Source organism: Tupaia chinensis, unplaced genomic scaffold, assembly GCF_000334495.1.
Source record: "Tupaia chinensis unplaced genomic scaffold, TupChi_1.0 Scaffold000313_1, whole genome shotgun sequence".
NCBI classification, from domain to species: Eukaryota; Metazoa; Chordata; class Mammalia; order Scandentia; family Tupaiidae; genus Tupaia; species Tupaia belangeri.
Genome location: NW_006159806.1, coordinates 4,202,635 through 4,221,677, shown reverse-complemented (window position 1 = coordinate 4,221,677; position 19,043 = coordinate 4,202,635). Strand labels below are relative to the sequence as shown.

Here is a 19,043-nt window from a genome sequence, read left to right as displayed (position 1 = left end):
CGACTACGTGGGAGTCCAGCAACATAACTATTACGTTACATGCAAAGCAATTATGGATACCAGAGATAATATGGAAACAGGACCAGAAGTGGGAGGATGTGTGTGTGTGGGAGGAGATCAAGGGGAAAAAAAATCAACAGACTAAAAAAAAAAATTATCTGGTGATGACCTTGTGTAAGGTAATTTCTTTAACTGGAATAGCATACAGGATATTGATGTTGAAAACATTTATTTTCAATGTTGTAAAGTGATTGAATTAAAAAATGTCAAAAATATAACAAAAATATGTATAGGTCTAATAGTAAATAAAGATACCTACAAATATTTATTTCCATTTGGGTGCTACTTTTCTTATTTCAGACTGATAGCCTACTAGGGTGTTTCTTATTCTTTATCCGTTACTTCTCTTCCTATGCATATGCACAGCACCTGACTCATTTACAGCTATTCATACATTTAGAATTAACAGTATCTGTGTTTCAGTATGATCTGCAGACTCCATTATCTAAATCTTTTCCATATTTCAAGAAGCTAAAGGTTCAAAACAAAAAAGGAAGTTTATAAGTTTACTTACCCACTCGGCCACCTTGCTCTGTACTTTTACCTCAGAGTGACGAAGGATGTTTTGAATCACTACGGATATTCTATAGATAATTCCATCTGCCCATTGGAAATAGGATTAACTCATTAATTGTATTTTAAACTAATGATCAAGCAATTTAAATTTATAATCACATAATTTTATAGAAGTTAAGAGAAGGACCTTCTACATAGGCACAGAAAATTTCTGAGATATTCTTGTGGTAAGCTTGTTGATATTTGCAACTTTATAGAAATAGTTATCAATTAGTTTACTCTTACAGATAATTCATTGCTCCTAAATTATTATTTACACATGCTCCTTTGTAAACTGTTTATAAATTTCTGATATCTACAGTGCAAAAGCTGGTGAGTTTTTTCCATAAATAATTTGATTTCTTATAATATGAAATTATGCTTTTTTCTATATTATAAAGATAGATAAAGATCTTGGGACCTGAAAACTTAAATGAGATAATGAGCAGAAATTAACTTGAAAAAGAACAGGCATATACATATTTTCTGTCATTAACCTCATTTCTCTCTTTCCTCTCTTTTCCCTCCCTAATAAAGTACTTACTTCTACTAAACTGTAGGGCTGAATTTCAACAGATTTTTCATCAACATTTCTTTTTCTTTCTTTCTTTCTTTCTTTCTTTCTTTCTTTCTTTCTTTCTTTCTTTCTTTGAGGAGTTTTTGCTATAGGGCACGTGCACTTGCCAGAAAGACAGAGAGAGACAGAGATATAGAAAGCGAGAAATCACCCCCCAGGGGGGAAGGCCACTCAGTAATCACTTCTCATCCATTCTCCTCTCGGGATCTTGGGCACGCACTCAGTGTGAGTTTAAGCCACCAGGTCCAGGACTCGAACCACGGTTGACTACATGGGAGTCCAACAATATAGCTATTATGCCAACTCCTGGTCCCATCAACATTTCTTAAATATGGTCATTTATACCGCAGTAGAGAGGGAAAATATTTGCAAGTATATTTTCATTGGAATGACTTGCTTTAGGAAGAAAACTAGAATGTAAAAGTTTTTGCTTTTTTCCTTTGAGGACAATCTTTAAAGTAGCCTGATTTTTTTTTTTTCCCCATAAAAATCAAACTCACCAACACAGGTTTGCTAAATTTCTCTACAAGTGTGTAAAGTGAACTCAAGGTAATAAACAAGTGGGCCAGCTAGTGGGAGGGTGCTAACGCATCCAGGAAGGTCCTGGGTTTGTGTCTCAAGGCCTCCATGCACATGCTGGACATGAATGCATACAATTAAGTCTGGCTGAGCCTGGAGGTGGATCATGGCATGAAGACCCAATTAGAAGTACTTCAAAATGTTTAAATCTCCATGGTTTTCAATCATCTTTTTTTTCATGCTATGTTTAGGTATGTCTTAAGTAAGCTCTGCATAGAAATTTAGAACTATATGATGAAGACAATGTTGATAAATATAATGAAAGAAAATTGTAGGGAGGCAATAGAAAAAATTACAAAGATGTACCACTAGAAGCTTCCAAATATATCAAAATGCAAATTCTAGTCCCGTTAGTAAATGATTGTTTTCCCAGTAAAGAAGTCACAGATCCAAGTAAATAATAGAAACGCCACCCTTCCATATAATAACATGTATAAATACATATAGGGGCCAGCAGGTGGCGTGGTAATTAAGGCACTAGATTTCCACAAGGCTGACTGCAGTTTGAGTCCTGGACTCAGTGGCATATGCTTTCTCACTCTCTCTCTCTCCCTCCCACTCTCTCTTTCTCTCTCTCTCTGGTGAGTCCACATGTCTTGTAGCAAATTAAAAAATGATAATAATGATAAATGAAATTAAATAATTCAAAAAAACTGTATGAAAAATATTTAAAGGAACATATAAAAATGGTAAATCAGGCAAAAAAATTTATTTTTTTTTGGAGAGTTTTTCGCTATAGGGTGCGTGCACTCGCCAGACAGACAGAGAGAGACAGAGAGACAGAAAGTGAGAAATCACCCCCCAGGGGGGATGGCCATGCCGCAATCCCTTCTCCTCCATTCTCCTCTCTAGATCTTGGGCACACACGCACATGCGCCCGGCATGAGTTTTAAGCCACCGGGTCTGGGACGCGAACTGCGGTCGACTATGTCAGAGTCCGTCGACTATGTCGGAGTCCAGCGACATAGACATTACACTAACTGCTGGTTCCCAGGCAAAAAATTTTGACACTCAAAATCTCAAGATATTAAATCACAGAAATTCTGAATGATTGAGAAGAAATTTAAATTGCAGAGGCCTGAGAATTATTTTAGGAACCTGGAAATGATCTGTGAGCATAGAAGTCTCTAAAAAGATTACAAAAATGTAAATTTTGAAAAAACTATGCAAATTAGTTCATTTGCACCTAAATAACCTCCTATTCCATTTTTTCCAAGAATTTCTTGATGTCTCCTGTACACTGATGCTTATAGAGTATATGAGAAGCTACCACTAGATGGAGTCCTGAAGCATGCTTTTGTTATGAATAGTAATCATTCTCTTTCTTAGAAAAACAGTGCAAAATACTGACAATCGGGACTTTTAATCTCTGACATTTCTGAAATTTTATGGAAACATCTGAATATTTAATATATTCTTATGAACTTTTTCAATGTTTCCTGCCCCACTGTTTTTGGTTTTTCGTTTTTATAAATGAGAAAGATATCTAATATCAGTCTACAAATAGTCCTTTCCCTAGAGTTTAATGACTTATAGCATACAAATGTGTTACTATATCAAAAGACCTAGCATCGGGACCAGCAGACGGCGTAATGGCTATGTCGTTGGACTCCCATGAGGTTGCAATTGAGTCCGGGACCTGGTGGCTTAAACTCACGCTGGGTGCATGTGCGTGTGTGCCCAAGATCCCGAGAGGAGAAAGGAGGAGAAGGGATTGCAGCGTGGCCATTCCCCCTAGGGGGTGATTTCTCGCTTTCTGTCTCTCTGTCTCTCTCTGTATGTCTGGCGAGCGAACGCGCCCTATAGCAAAAACCTCTCTCCAAAAAAAAATACTGAGTGGAGCCTAAAATACTTATTTAAAATTTTGTGATAGTGTAGATAAGCAATCATGAGAAATGCTCCAGTGAACTGTCAAAGTGAACTTAAATGCCCACTGAATAGCTGTGATGGGTTTAGGATTACACAAAATCATTGGCTTGAACAATGCCATTGGAGGACACACACCATTTGGGAACACTGGTGCAAACTTTCCCATGCTATTAGAGCAGTCAAGTCTTTTTTGTACAGATGTAACAACTCCGTTGGAGTCTCAACACAAAAGCTATTTGCAAATCTTCATGAGTTTCAGAGATTTCAAAGGATGCATGTATTATCCTAATAATGACATCCAGGCCAAATGAACTCATGATAGACATTTCTTAGAATAAGTTTTTAAGAATATATCTATTTTGGGGTCCAGTGTGGAGGTTAAGGCAGCTAGGTCCCACATGGCCAACTGCATGATTTGAGTCTTGGACCGGACAGCTTGAAAAACACACTGGATATGTATGCATGCATGCCCCAAATCCCAAGATGAGAATGGAGGATTAGGGATTGCATGTGACCATTACCCTGAGAGGTGATTTCTCATTTTCCTTTGCTGTGCCTTTTTCTCTTTCTAGTGAGCACATGCACCCGATAGCAAACTAAAAATAAATAAATAATTATATATATGTAATATATCCATTTTCTGATTAGGTAACTCTTCCAGTCACAAAGAACTTCAATGGAGAAGTTGCTGTCTGTTATTATAGATGTAGAATCAAAGTCAAAATCAAATAATATTCTTTTTTCCAATTAATCCTTCCTGTTTTCAGACTTAAGACTCTTTGCAGTTTCTTTGAGGATATAGACAAGGACACTATTCTATATTCAGGTGTGTAAAATATATATTTGAAAACATACATTTGAATGGATGAACATTAAATAAAAAATCTGAGCCAGCCCCTTAGAACAGTAGTTAAGTCCTGTGCATAAGAAGCTGATCTCACACGGACAATTCCAGCCCCTGTTATTTGAAAAGCATGCCAGGTGCTTTGTCCAAAATTCTGAAAGGTTGGAGAAATAAAGGAAAAAGGATTGCAGAGTGGGTGTACCCCTTTCAGGAGTTCTCTCTCTCTCTCTCTCTCTCTCTCTCTCAGACATATGCATCCTTTGGCAATAAAAATAAATCAAATATTGTTTTCCATTTGAGATGATTCCTTGGAACTGATAATGAAGTGATTATGATAGGATAGCGGCATCTACAATTTGACTGGCATCCTACAAATCCTACAGATGCAAGTTCTTTCAGATATCTGGCATATAAAGCTAGAGTGACTGTTGGACCCATTCAAATATTCTGAAGATGGGGGCCAGCAGGTGGCATATTGGTACTGAACTCTCAAGTGGCAGACCGTGATCTGAGTCCTGGACCCAGCAGCTTGAAACTCATGCCAGGTGCACGTGCGTGCATACCTAAAATCCCGAGAGGAGAATGGAGGAGAAAGGATTGCAGTGTGGCCATCCCCCTGGGGAGTGATTTCTCACTTTCAGTATCTCTGTCTCTCTTTTCCTCTCTGTAGAGTTCATGTGCTCTATAGCAAAAATCTCTCAAAAACAAACAAACAAACAAAAATCTCTGAGAATGAATCTGTTACTTGAAGAACTAAACCTATGTGAAAAACTGAAAGGGTTGTTAGAATTTGTACTTGCAGGTGGCATGGTGGTTAAGAGCACTGGACTCCCATATGGTCAACCGCAGTTTAAGTTCCAGACATGGTGGCTTGCTTCCTCATTTTCTCTCTCTCTTTCTATCTCTCTGGCTCTCTCTAGTCGAATTAAAATAAATAAATAAATAAATAAATGGATAAAGTTAAATAAAATAATTCTTAAAAAAGAATTTGTACTTGCAAACTAGATTTCTATTAAAAAACAATCACTCCTCATGGAGTTAATTCCTTACTGAGGCTGCTTCTGCTAACCTCACAAAAGTTTTCTATTCAGTAGCACTACAGTAGTATCTCAAGCACCGAAGATACGGTTTGGAATGAAAATAATTGTCCAAGAGCTTTTCTTGGGAATGTAATGGAAAAGGCACAAAGATCCATTACTTTTGGAAAACCTAGATTATCCATGATGTTTTGAAAATTGTGAAAAGCTGCTTAAAACATAAGACTCTAATAATCTGAGGTCTCAGATATAATACCTATTGAAAATAACAGAAAGAATTTTACATAGATAAATAGGGACATTTCACAAAAGCCAAGAAAGCAAAATTCATTGATACATAAGGACATATACCTGGTTCTCAAATAATCTTTCCACACAGGCATACCATTATCAGTGATCAGTAAGTTTCTGATGATCCAAAGTTTAAAAGGCTGGATAAGGTAGGAAATAGATTTGACAGTTGGGCCCATCTTTCTTACAGTGAACAAAATGGAATTCTCTAATATATCAGATCATGAGCCTGAGAATGTTTACCGTATCAGTTTCCCAGGGAAAAAAATTGTTGATAGCATGTGAATGATTTTATATAGTACCGGACATGGCAAAATAGCATTTGTTCATAAGGTGAAATAGTAATTCTCTTTTCAATTAGTTTAAATGTGTTTATATCAGAAAATACTTAATTATATTACAGCCTGTCTCTAATACTTTGTTTCTCTTCCTTTTTAAAAAGATAACAAATACTTCAGGCTTTGGGTTGTGAGAGGGCGATAGGATACAGGAAGAGTAATAGGGAGAACTGAAAACACATTGTTTACGTTATACTTACTTTCACAGTTCACTTCTGTTTATAACAAGCAGTACTGGTTTCAGTTTATAATAGTAAAATTAATTTTCCTATGTAAATATGTGTGTAAGTAAAAAAGTGTCAATTTGGGAGAAAAAACATTAAGTAAATATTAATAGTATAGGTTTTCAGGATATGGTAAAAATTGTTAACATGGTATAAAATTTTGAGTATACAATTTTGAAACTCTTTCAAATGATGACTTTTTAATATTTTTAAATGCTGCAATTATATTTTCATCAAAAATCATCTGAATTAGATTCTTCCTGAATGTGGTCAAGATAAACCATTTTAACTGGTTTTAACATTTGCTTGCTTTGTTGAAACTCCAAGGAAGGTTATGACGCAGAGAGAGATAGACTGAACAAGGCTTTCTTCAAGAATGTCAGAAATGACATGATTGAGTGAATGCAGCTCCACTCTACCAAGTTGAGGGCTCAGAAACACCATATAAGTGTTCTTGGGCAGTAGAGGATGTGCCAGTCCTAGAGGCAGAATGCCACAGAGGCTCTTTGTATGTTCATACAAAGAGTGAAATGCTTGCTGAGAATTATAATATTCCCATCACTGGCTGGAGTCCATGTGAAATATGTTCTGGAAACTTCAGCTGTTCTTGCTTTCTTGGGGGGTTGCTGGAATTTTTGCTCTGTCATAAATCTCCTTGGTGTAACTACCAGAATAACCATAAACACTTCCCTGAATCGATGTCTTTATAACCCTAATGAAATTTATATCTATGTTCCATGTAAAATATTCCATACTTCCAACTTAAATGTCCTTACAGAGGAAGTTGATATAACCTCTGAAGCCAAAAAGAAAAAAGAACTATGTGGATTTCTTTTCGCTGGGTTTTGGTCCCTAGTGATATATTACAGATGTCTTGGCCTCATAAGCTAAATGATTGGGGTTTAGAAAATTCCTTTGTTTCTAATATTTCATATTTGAGAATATTACTGTATTTGAGACATTAGTGTGGTCACCTGACTGGAATTTCTCCTTACTAGAAGAAACTGAAATCACTAACTCTGAATTACCAAAAGCCTGTGTATGTGACCCATAGATAGCAGATTAAATAATAACTCAATTCACCTGGTTTTTTTCTCTGTTCATTTCTTACCTTTATAATAATTGTATCTCCAAAATACAAATATAATAAATAGAAAATATATGTGGAGAAAAAAGTCAAGGAGTATTGAAAGTTACTTGAATTTTTGTTCTTCAAAAATTGATGATTTTATTGATATCTAATCACAATATAACCATTTTTCTTCAACAAATAAAAACAGAGAGCAAAGTATTACATGGAAATTGATTAATGTATCATAGGTATATAAATATACATTTGACTTTACTGAAAAAGTAAATTCCTAAAATTACTTAGATTTTTTTTCCTTTAAATATTAGTTTTCTGAAGAGAATAATCTGACAAAAATATCATGGAAAAATAGGATTTTTCCCTCAGCTCTTTATTACAGTGCAAAATAATTTCTTTAAATAAGAGCCTTTCTCTTAAGTTTTCTTTTGAAGGAAACTGTAGCCAAAAGTACAGAGAGAAGTACTGGAAATGAACCCATTCCACTGGTCACGAGGATGGAGAGCTCTAAAGGGTCAAGGGATGGTCACTTATTGGACTAGTCTTGCAAATATACTAATGTACCGAGTGACAGCAGTAACAGAACTTTGCTGAAACATTAGTTATTCCCACGCTTAGATAACCATTTTTCTATTATGTTAGACATACTACAAATATAAAAGTTAATGATTTCTTACCATCCGTTTGTATATCGATTCTATTAGTAACAGGCATGTTAGTGGGTGGTGTGGTACTAGGAGAATTTACAGTAGCTGGTAATAAAGATGAGAAAGAGATAATTTTGCAAAGAGCACATGACAGTTAATATGGATAAGTAATCTATAATTAACGCATGAAAATATACAGAGGAGGAATGGAAACCATTTCTTGCCATTAAACTCAACAGACCCCAAGGTTACAATGCATAAAATAAAGCAATGCTTTCTATGGCACATTAAGAATCAGTTTAAATGGCCTTCAGCGCCCTGATTGTGTGTGAGGGTCGGGATCTGGCACAAAGGGACTGGAGAAGGGACCTTTAGATTCTAAACCAACCTTCTATTATACACTGGTAATCACACAGCAAGTTACTAAACCTTTCCAGAACTGACTTTTCTGAGTTGGTGAAAAGAAAAGGTTATAGCAGGCAGGCTATATGAACCTACAGCTTGAAGTTATTTAAACTAAGTCAATCTGCTGATATACTCAGATCAGGGACATAAAATCTTGGAAAAAAATCTCTCTCTTCTGAGAATATAAATGTAGGAAAAACAAGAGAAAGATAGATAGACTAAATTAAATCAATTGTTTAAAGATTCCAGTAACTTGACTAAACAGTGATGAATAAAAGGCATTTCACTAGGGTATTGATTGATGATAATATCAGAGAAATAATTTCTCCGAAAGGAAAACAAAGATAAATGGGTTGCAACCCTTTCTACTTCCTGCCGTTACCACACCAAACCGCAGAAGAGAGCCTGCATTACTACTCACTCCGTGTCACTTCTAATTCCTGTCACCTTTGTGCTATGACCCTCTTAATAAATGATCAAATTTTTACAAAAGGCATGGTCATGATTCTTAATGTGGTACATAGAACATGCTACTTCAGATTTAAGTATTTAATAGAATGAATGGATGAAAAGGGTCATGGGTAATTAGCAGTAGCAATGATAAAATTAAAACAAAAGCATATTTGATTATTAAAAATGTAACTTTAAGTAGTGGCATGCAACTACTTAGTACATAATATGTCATTGGAATATAGACCATGATATAGTCATTAAGCATCATAATTAACATAGTTACATTAAAATTGGTTTAGTAGAATAATTTTTACCCTAAGATCTAAGTTTTATTGCATATCATACTTGTAAATTATTGTCTCATGGCTTTATTTTAAACTTAACTGATTAGTCAACTTAATTTTTCCCCTTGTTTCATAGACATAAACACTTCTTCAAAATGCTAAATGACTATATTTATACCGCACCTTTGCAATATTCTTGAGAAGGAATAGAGAGGGAAAAATTAAATCAACTCTTATTTAATAGCATATGCTCCTTCCCACTTGAAAAAAAAAATAAGTCCTTTATGTAAATGTGGTCATCTAGAGGGTGAATGCATTCTTTCTCCACACTGAATGTACTGCAAACCCACACAACCCAAACACATCCAGAAATTTTTCTGTTATGTTGGTTCCTGCCTTTCCAAGTAAAACTTAGATAAAAATCCAAACAACGACAACTACAGTACATTATCCAAAATAGTAAGCAGGAAGTACAGAAACTCCAGAGGATGCCGCTGTCTCCCTACCTTGACAGAGGGTCCCCAGATCTGCACAGTTGGCTAGTTCCGCTGCCGGGAGTGGAATCAAGTAGGAACCTTGATTGACACAGACGGGATACATAAATTTGAGTTATGATTTACTGATATCATCCAGGAAAAAAAATATCATGAGTCATATGGTTGGTGTAATCAGAGCAGCCCTGAAAGAGTCCACCAGTAATAATCCAGTATTAGAAAGTTGCTTAAGATCTCTCTGTGCCTTAATCTTATCAAATGCAAAACTGACGGACTGAAATCACCCTCAAAATCTTTAACTCAACTTATCAGCCATCTACACATGAAATGAATGTTATTACTTCTTAAAATTTGTGTGAAAAGTTCAAAGCTTTTTTGCATAATAAATTATAAAGCTGTGGTACAAAGTCATACAGATGAAATAATCTAAATAGAAGGACAGATTTCAAAAGTAAACTTGGGCATTATGAATTACTCTTACATAATATGCATATTTTTGGTTCATGGATACTAGCATATGCTATTTGCAAATCCAAAAGTATGTTTTTTTTTAACTTCAAGTCAATCTCTGTGTGTTTTCACTTCAAGATTTTACTGACTCATTCTAGACAGGAAGTAGATTTTGAACTGATTTTTTTCTAGTATAAAGAGTGGATTTTTCTCCGTTGCACCAAATCTCCCTCTGACAATTAGCAAACTTTTACCAACAGGTTAGCACTAAGGAAGACAGTCTAACTGTTCACAAAGCATACTGCATCATGAAAAAAGGACACAAGAATAAATATAAATACATGTGAGATCTAAGACTATACACAAGAGGACTTTAAAAATGAAATTCATGCATTATTTTTTCATATATGCATTTTCCATGAAGGGTTTAAAGACCCTCTTTTTATATGTGTATATATAAATAAAAATACACACACATATATGTGCATCTGTGTGCATGTGCCTGTATGTACATATACATATATATATATATATATATATATATATATAAAACATATGCCATATTTCATTTTTAAGGGACACTTATGCAATAGGAATTTCATTCTAATGCTTAAACATTTTCCAAGCCTACGGTGAAAATAATATGTGAGGCATAGCAGGTGGATGAGCTAACAAAAGATCATATTAGGAAAATAATGTGCATAAGCAGAAAATATCTCAACAGTTGAACAGCATCTCAAAAGACATGATTTCATCATTCCTGGTTGCTTCAAGCACCTGGTCCAAGGAAGAAATTATGGCACCTTAGAAAGGCCCAACTTTACTGGCAATTCTATGACTTGATGTTAACGGGAACCTGTCACAGATGCTTGCACGGTTATTCAGCACACAGTGACAATAGATTAGGTACATAGGACAGAAGCTATGTCTATGCTCTGAGAGAGGCATGAAAGTGCTTTGAAAGTGGCAGTGATTCAAAGGAGGAAGGGCCGCAGCAGTGAGGTGAAAGATGAACAGGAAATCCATGACAAAGAAGAAGACCCAAGAAGCAGTATGAGGTTGGAGGAGATGTGGGGGTAAGAGAGCAGAGATGGATACTACTGGAGGAAAGAATTTCCAAAACATATACCAAAGGGGCACTGAAACGTTCTGAGAAGCCAGGGGACTTCGCCATATAGGGTAGGTTAATTGCAGAAAACTGGTAGGAATGAACAGATATAGAAGAAATCAGCAGCTTGTGGAGGTTCCGGTTGAATGTAAACACCATGTACTTTTCTTCCCACACACATAGTAGGTGGATGCTCAAGCTTTACTGCATAAGCACTGCATACATCATGAATGACTGCTGAAATTTTAACATTTGCTGAAAGGCAGTGGAGGAGCCAACAGGTGGCTTGGTGGTTAAAGTGCTGGATTCCCATGTAATTGACCACAGTTCCAGTTCTGGACCCGATGGCTTGAAACATGCTAGGGACATGGGTGTGCATGCCCAAAATCCAGACAGGAGAATAGAGGAGAAGGGATTGTGGTGCAGCCATACCCCTGGAGGATGATTTCTCTCAAAAAAAAAAAAAAGAAAAGAAAAGAAAAAAAAGGGCTGGGAAAACAATGAAGAAAATGTAGGTGAGAAAATCAGATTTAGACTTGTAAACAAGCATTTTTGAGGTTTTATTGTACAATCAAAAGAGGGAAAATGTGAGAAACAGGAATAATACTAACAATTCCAGCCTGATGGACTATTATGAGGACTGTAATGAGGATAGACAGACAGGACTATAATGAGGATAGAAAGAGACAGATACAAGAAATATGTAGATAATGTATAGGGTTTAGTGACTAATTGAAAATGGAGAAGAAAGGGATGATAAAAGGTGTTTTGTTGGTTTTGCACTTGAGAAATTGGTACATGACAGTTTCATAAAAGGTGATAGAAAGTACTAGAAGAAGAGCAAACACAGGTGAAGTGGGTAAACAATAGATCCAGTAATGGATACTGAGGTAACTGTGTGGTGTCTAGATACGTGAGAAGTTGTACGTGTCTTTTAGAAAAGATCTGGTTAGTAAACACTCAACAAAATCTAGAGATATGTAGATCACTGGAGTAGAGATTTGAAAGAGAGAACCAGCTAGAATAAAATTATTTCTATACTTATGTGTCAGATATAAGAAAACTAGACTTGACAAGGTAAAAACAGCACTTGTAGAAGGTGATTTCACATAATTCAAGTAAAAAAAAATTGAACAAAGGGTGTGGCAATATCATGTTACCAGAAAGGCCAAGAAAGATAAAAACCAAGAAGACCTTACATTTTGCTTTGACATTTTGGAAGTAGCCCTACAGAAATCTAGATTGCTGAGGTTAGAGGAATGAATGCAAGAAGTGGGAACTTGGCTGTGAAAAGCAGCAGAGATAGGGAGGGTGAGTCTTAAAGATTAAAAACTAAAGCTAGAGACACTCTAGGAGGGGTAGGCGAGAGGAGATGGGGAGAAAATGAGGAGCATTTATCAAACACAAACAAGAAAAGGTGTGTATCTGTTGACGCTAATGTACATGGTAATCCCTCTTACTTGAATGATATGTACTGTATGCATGCTAGGAAAAACAATTTTGAACACTAACAATGAATGGTGATTAAATGTAAAATTTTAAATAAATAAATAAAAATCAAAAAGTATGATGAATAAAGAAACATACACACACACATATACACAAACTAAGTAAGAGTTCTATGGGAAAAGAGCCCTCGAGGAGGTAAAAGTTGAGTCTGGACTGAGGTGGTATTTTCTCTTTTGGCCCATTATTCTTCTCCTTTGCAATGTGTGCTCACTTTTGACAGGAAATCACTTCCCCTATAGGTATTTATGTTTTAGTAAGGAACTTCTGAAAACTAGAAATTCTCTAAGAGTCAAGTGACTGATGAAATCTCCGCCACTGTGACATGCAACAGAGACTCTAGGATGGAGTTCCCGTGGTGCTCGAATTACACACAGTGTTGGCAGTCACAGGTTCCTTAGGTCCATGGCTGGCACTGATAGAATATTTTTGGAAGACAAAGGGAGATAAGGGACTGTGTTGTGGGAAAGAAGTTTTTAGGCTGACTACACTTCCACTACAATATGTGAAAGAGCAGAGAGTGGAAATCTGAGTATCTACTTAACAATATTCTCTGACATGTTATCAACTCCATTGCCTGATAATAAGTACAAATTTCAACACGTGGCATTTTTCATGGGAAATTGTAACATTTCCTTTTCATTACTTTATTTATGATTTCCTTCTAGGTGAATTTCCAACTTAGCAATCTGCTTTATAAATACTCGATAAACCCTATTTTATGATAATCTGGTAGAGCGATTAAAATTTTAAAAATTGTTTTAGTGAAAAGTACAAATACAAGTGAAAAATGCATTTTAATTAGAAGGAAATTAAATTGATAACTGAAATCTTACATTATGAATACACCAAATTACATAAATAAATACAAAAGTGTATGCAAGCTTATTTTCAGCTTCACTTTCAGCATTACTGCATGAAAAAGTCAATGTCGGAGTCAATTTTCCTAGGCTGATGGATTCACAAATTGAGAGATGATGAAGAGACGATCTTCTTTCCTGGATAGTGATATATTTATCATCAACAAATTATTTTTAGAATATAATCTATGTGTGTGCTGATTTTTAAGGCTATAAAAAAGGTGTTATTTAAGATTAATGGCAGAATTTGGAACTAAATTTAAAAGTTGGGGAGCCAGCTGATGGCATAGTGGTTAGGCACTGGACTCCCAAATGGCTGATCATGGTTCAAATCCTGAACCTGGTGGCTTGAAACTTACACCAGGCATGATTGCGTATGTGCCCAAAATCCCAAGAGGATAGTGGAGGAGAAGGGATTGCAGCATGGCCATTTCCCCTGCTTTCTCTCTGGTGAGCACATGTACCCTACAGCAAAAATCTCTCAAAAAATGAAAAGCAAAACAAAACAAACAAAAAGTTTTTGCCAGAAGGCATATGTGCTCACCAGAGACAGACAGAGCAAAAGAAAACAAGAAACTACTTTCCATGGGGCACAATCACGCTGCAATCCCTTCTCTTCCACCCCTCCCTTCTTTTAAGACAGTGGGCACACATTCTTAAGACAGCAAGCAGTGTTTTTCAAACTGCACAAGCGGCGGTGTCCAGGGCTTGAACCACTTGGTGGGCATGTGGAATTCAGCCACCTTAACACCAGGTCATGAGCTGGCTGAAGAGTCAATTTTCTAGAAAAAAATGTAATAACAGAAATTGGGCAGTTGATGAAAACTTATAAAGCTGTTCATCTTTTTTCTCTTTCTGTTGTTCTTCCAAAATCTCCTACTGAAAGGAGACACTACGTATCTACATAGGTTGTGGTAAAGATCAGTGGCTAGCCAACATCTCATCTCACACTCTACTCAAGGACAGTCCAAATAATATGAGAACAAACCTTCACAGTAAGAAGCAATAATGGGAGACCAGCAGGTGGTGTAATAGTTAAGGTGCTGGATTCCCATATGGCCAACTGCAGGGTGAGTCCTGGGCCCAGAGGACTCACGCTAGGCATGTGTGAGTGCATACCCAAGATCCTGAGAGGAGAATGGAGAAGGGATTGCGGCATGGCCATCCCCCCAGGTGCTTTTTTTTCATTTTCTGTCTCTCTGTCTCTTTCTGTCTCTCCAGTGAACACATGGGCTCAATAGCAAAAAAAAAACAAAAACAAAACAAAACAAAAAAAACAACACCTTTTTTTAAGAGAGGTTTTTGCTATAGGGTGCATATGCTCACCAGAAAGACAAAGAGAGACAGAGAGACAGAAAGTGAGAAATTGTCCCACAGGGAAGATGGCCACTCCGCAATCCCTTTTCCTCCATTCTCTTCTTGGGATCTTGGGCATGCACGCACCCGTGCCTGGCGTGAGTTTAAGCCACTGGGTCCAGGCCTTGACCCATAGTTGACTACACGGGAGTCCACTGACATAGCCATTATGCCATCTGCTGGTCCCAGCAAAAATTTCTTAAAAAAAGAAAAGAAGCAATAATGGAAAAATAATTCCATCCAAATTTTCTCTTTGGAGTCATTACACAGATGAATTTTACAACTTTTCATAAACATCGTTAAAATAAAATTATTTCAAGAAAGTCATCTTTATGCATTAAAAATTTGCATACTCTCAAAAAATAAAATCTTCTATAAAGATAAAATGTTATCTTGTTTATATTATTTAAAAATAATTTAGTAATGGGACCAGTAGATGGCATAATGGTTATGTCGCTGGACCCCCACAGAGTTGACCACAGTTTCTGTCTCAGACCCGCCAACTTAAAATTCATGCCAGGTACATGTTCTTGCATGCCCAAAATCCCAAGAGGAGAATGGAGGAGAAGATACTGCAGCATGGCCATTCCCATGGGGGGTGATTTCTCACTTTCTATCTCTCTGCCTCTCTCCTTCTCCTTGGCGAGTACACACGACCTAAAGCAAAAATCTCTCTAAAAAAAAAGATTTAGTAGTATAAAAATGATAAACTCAACAATTTATTAGAGATGAAAGGATGGAGCCAAAAGTGAATTAGAGTCTTACAGCTGTGGAGAAAACTGTAATACTTGAAAATTAAAGGACAGGAATGCAACAAGGTGTAAAATTTTGAAAATGAAAATAAAAGTCAGTATAAATCCAGAAATTCCTAGAAAAGAATAACAAAAAAGTTGGGTACTTCCAAATTGTTCTTTATCTCTATACCGACAATGGGTAATAGATGGAAGTGCTTAATAAATGCTTGTTAAATAAATGTAATTTGTTTGAACTTAGACTAATCACTTAGCTACACTGTACCACTCCTCAGGAAAGAGCAGTAATCAGTAAAATAAATAAAACTGGTAGAGAAGGTACTGCCTGTTCTTTGTGAAAACTAATGGACACTAGCCAGTCTCCAAACTTGAATTATAACACAGGCAAATACTTGCACCTATAATTAAAGAGTCCACTAAGGAAATGATCTGTCTTTGGAGGTCATAAAATTGTGTATAAAATTGCTTTAAGAAAAGTAAAGATGCTAGAAAACCAAAAAAGAATTGTGCTAAATGAAATACTTCTTTTTGGAAAAGACAAATAAGATTAAGCATTTAAAAAAAAAAAACTTGCTGAAATTTTCTTAAGGTATAATCCTCATAAGAGCTTAGAAAAGCATAGGGGGGAAGAAAAAGTCCAATACTGAAATTATTGAAACACTTATTAATAATATATTGATTTTGTTAAAGCTAGGATGTTTAATATATGAATTGACACACTGGGCATTTTATTTTTATTTTAATTTTTTAAATATTACTTTACTTAACTTTATTTATTTATTTATTTTATTTTGACCAGAGAGGGACAAAGAGAGAGAGAGAAAGTGAGAAAGCAAGTCGCCAGGTCTGAGACTTGAACCATGGTCAGTCATGTGGGATCCAGCGCCCTTAACCACCACACCAACCGCCAGCCCCAGGACATTTTAATGTTCCATGTAATGAGTTCTCTTCTACTATGTTACTTTCCTGCTAAAATTTGTTCAGCAATACCTCTTTGGAAAATCCATTTTCTGTCATGAGTTGATCCTTGAGTAAAAGCTCCTAGGTAGTGGATACTGTAACTCTAGTGGGATGCTAGGAATAAAATTCAATTTTCCCATTGGTTACTGTACTGATCAGGAGCTGGAAATTTTAACAGCCACAAACAGCAAGTCATAATGTTTTCCGGAATGAAGAAAAAAAAAAAAAGGTTAAAATGTTAATAGAACATACTTTTTTTTATTTGCTTAAGTTTTGCTTAGCTCACAAACCTAGATAAAATCTCTATCACAGGTATTTCCTGTCAGTTAATAAGTAACTAGGATTCTTCAACTCCCAAAGCTGATGATTAAGCAGTAAGAAATTCCCTCTCCCCTCATTACTCTTGAAACACTGGGCAGGGTGTCTGAGTGTATGAAATGAGGGTGTTTAACATCATCCTGGAATGTCAGAAGCTTTGCTCTGAAAGTTAGACACTCCAATATATTAACTACTCCTTTGATGAAATCATTTTGAAAACTTTATAGATGACTAAGGTACATGAGTATGTATCTGATGCACTCTAGTAATCTTAAGGCCTGGGAAAGTAGTCTCAAAGACAGTGTTTAAGAAATAGGAGGCCTGCATGATCTCATTTATATGTGGAATCTGAAAAGGTTGAGTCATAGAAGCAGAGAGCAGAACGGTGGTTTACCCGGGCCTGGGGGTGGGGTGGGTAGAACAGAGGTTTGGGAAATGTTGCTTAAAGCGTACAAAATTTCAGTTAGGAGGAAGTTAAAAGAGATCTATTGTGCTACAGGGTGCTATAGTTAATAACAATGTATTATATAACAGAAAATTGTTGAGAGTTGATTTAAACATTCTCACCACCAATGAATGGTAAGTATATGAGGTTTGTGTTCTTAGCCCAAATTAGCCATTCTAAATGTATACATATAACAAACATCATATTGTACACCATAAATGGATGTAATTTGTATTGATTTAAAGAATTTAAACAGGGGACCAGCAGATGGCATGATGGTTGAGGCATGGGACATTTCCACATAGCCGACCACAGTTCTAGTCCCAGACCTGGTGGCAAACTGGCAAAGACCCTTCCACAGAAAGAGCCACCACTTAGCTCTAGCTATGTTTCTACATGTGTCCATGTGAAAATATGAGCTTCAGGTTGGCTTTCTGTTTTCTCAGAAGAACCCAATAGTTCATTTTTATATAAAATATCTAGATTTTTGTAATGCTGGAAATAACTCATTGTTTAAAAGGATTGTGTAATATGCAATGTTTACAAATGTGAATAAACCAGAACAAATAAATGCTACCACCACCACCTGTGTCTGTGGTAAACTGGCTTGATGATGACGGGGTGCTGTTTTACAGGGTGTTGCAATAGCATTTAGGGTTTGTCTCCTCAGGTTCAGGAGATCTAGCAGGTCTTTTCCAAAATGAGCACTTCAGTATATTGAACCCTTGAGGTTTTGAACTAGTTTAAGGGGTTGGTGAGTTCTCTCTTACAAAGCTGAACAGTAGGGCCAAGAAGTGGTATAGTGGTTAAAGGGATGGATTCTCACATGGCAGACCGTGGTTTGAGTCCTTGACCCCATGGCTTGAAATATCACACCAGGCACATGTGGATGCATGCCCAAAATCCCAAAAGGAAATGGAAGAGAAGGAATTGCAACATGGCCATCCCCCTTGGGAGATGATTTCTCACTTTCCCTCTCTCTGGTCTCTCTCTATCACTCCATCTCTGTCTGGTGAACACATGCACCCTTTATCAAAAACCTAAAAAAAAAATAAATAAATAAATAAGCTCTACAAATATTAGGTCGTAAGAAAAGTCATGACATATTTTTCTATGAGAAAATGTGTCATGACTTTTCTGACAACCCAATATTTTAGGGTGGCAGACCATACTCTATCCTATCCCAATAGTCAGCTCCACCACTGAATCACAGAGGCAGCTTTAGACAATCCATAAGCGAATGGACATGGTTGTGTTCCAATGAAACTTTATTTACAAAATTAAGTGGCATGCCAGAGGCCCTCCTAGTTTGCCAACCCCTGATCAAGAGGATTTCATAGAGAAGTTTAGAAATCCCTATAATACCATATCCTTACATCTATTATATAACAGAAACTTGTTGAGCTACCATATGAAGGTATCCAAAAAAGCATGGCAGAAAAAAAATAAAGTTCTGAGTTTTTCAAAATAAATGCTATTGCTACACCCTGTAAACCTAGTGCTTTCCTGCAGAATGTACTGCTGACCAGAAGAAATGACTCTTG

The 19,043-nt window shown here is 36.3% G+C and overlaps 1 protein-coding gene across 1 annotated transcript in view; it reads right to left on the bottom strand.

Moving 5' to 3' along the window:
- The window catches only part of ADGRG6 (adhesion G protein-coupled receptor G6), a 160,393-nt gene that overhangs the window by 59,505 nt on the left and 81,845 nt on the right, over positions 1-19,043 (bottom strand). The window contains exons 4-6 of the mRNA XM_014588839.2: positions 9,757-9,825; positions 8,139-8,213; positions 575-660 (exon numbers count right to left, since the gene is read on the bottom strand). Coding sequence (XP_014444325.1) covers positions 575-660; positions 8,139-8,213; positions 9,757-9,825 — 230 coding nt within the window. The remainder of the gene's footprint in view (positions 1-574; positions 661-8,138; positions 8,214-9,756; positions 9,826-19,043) is intronic.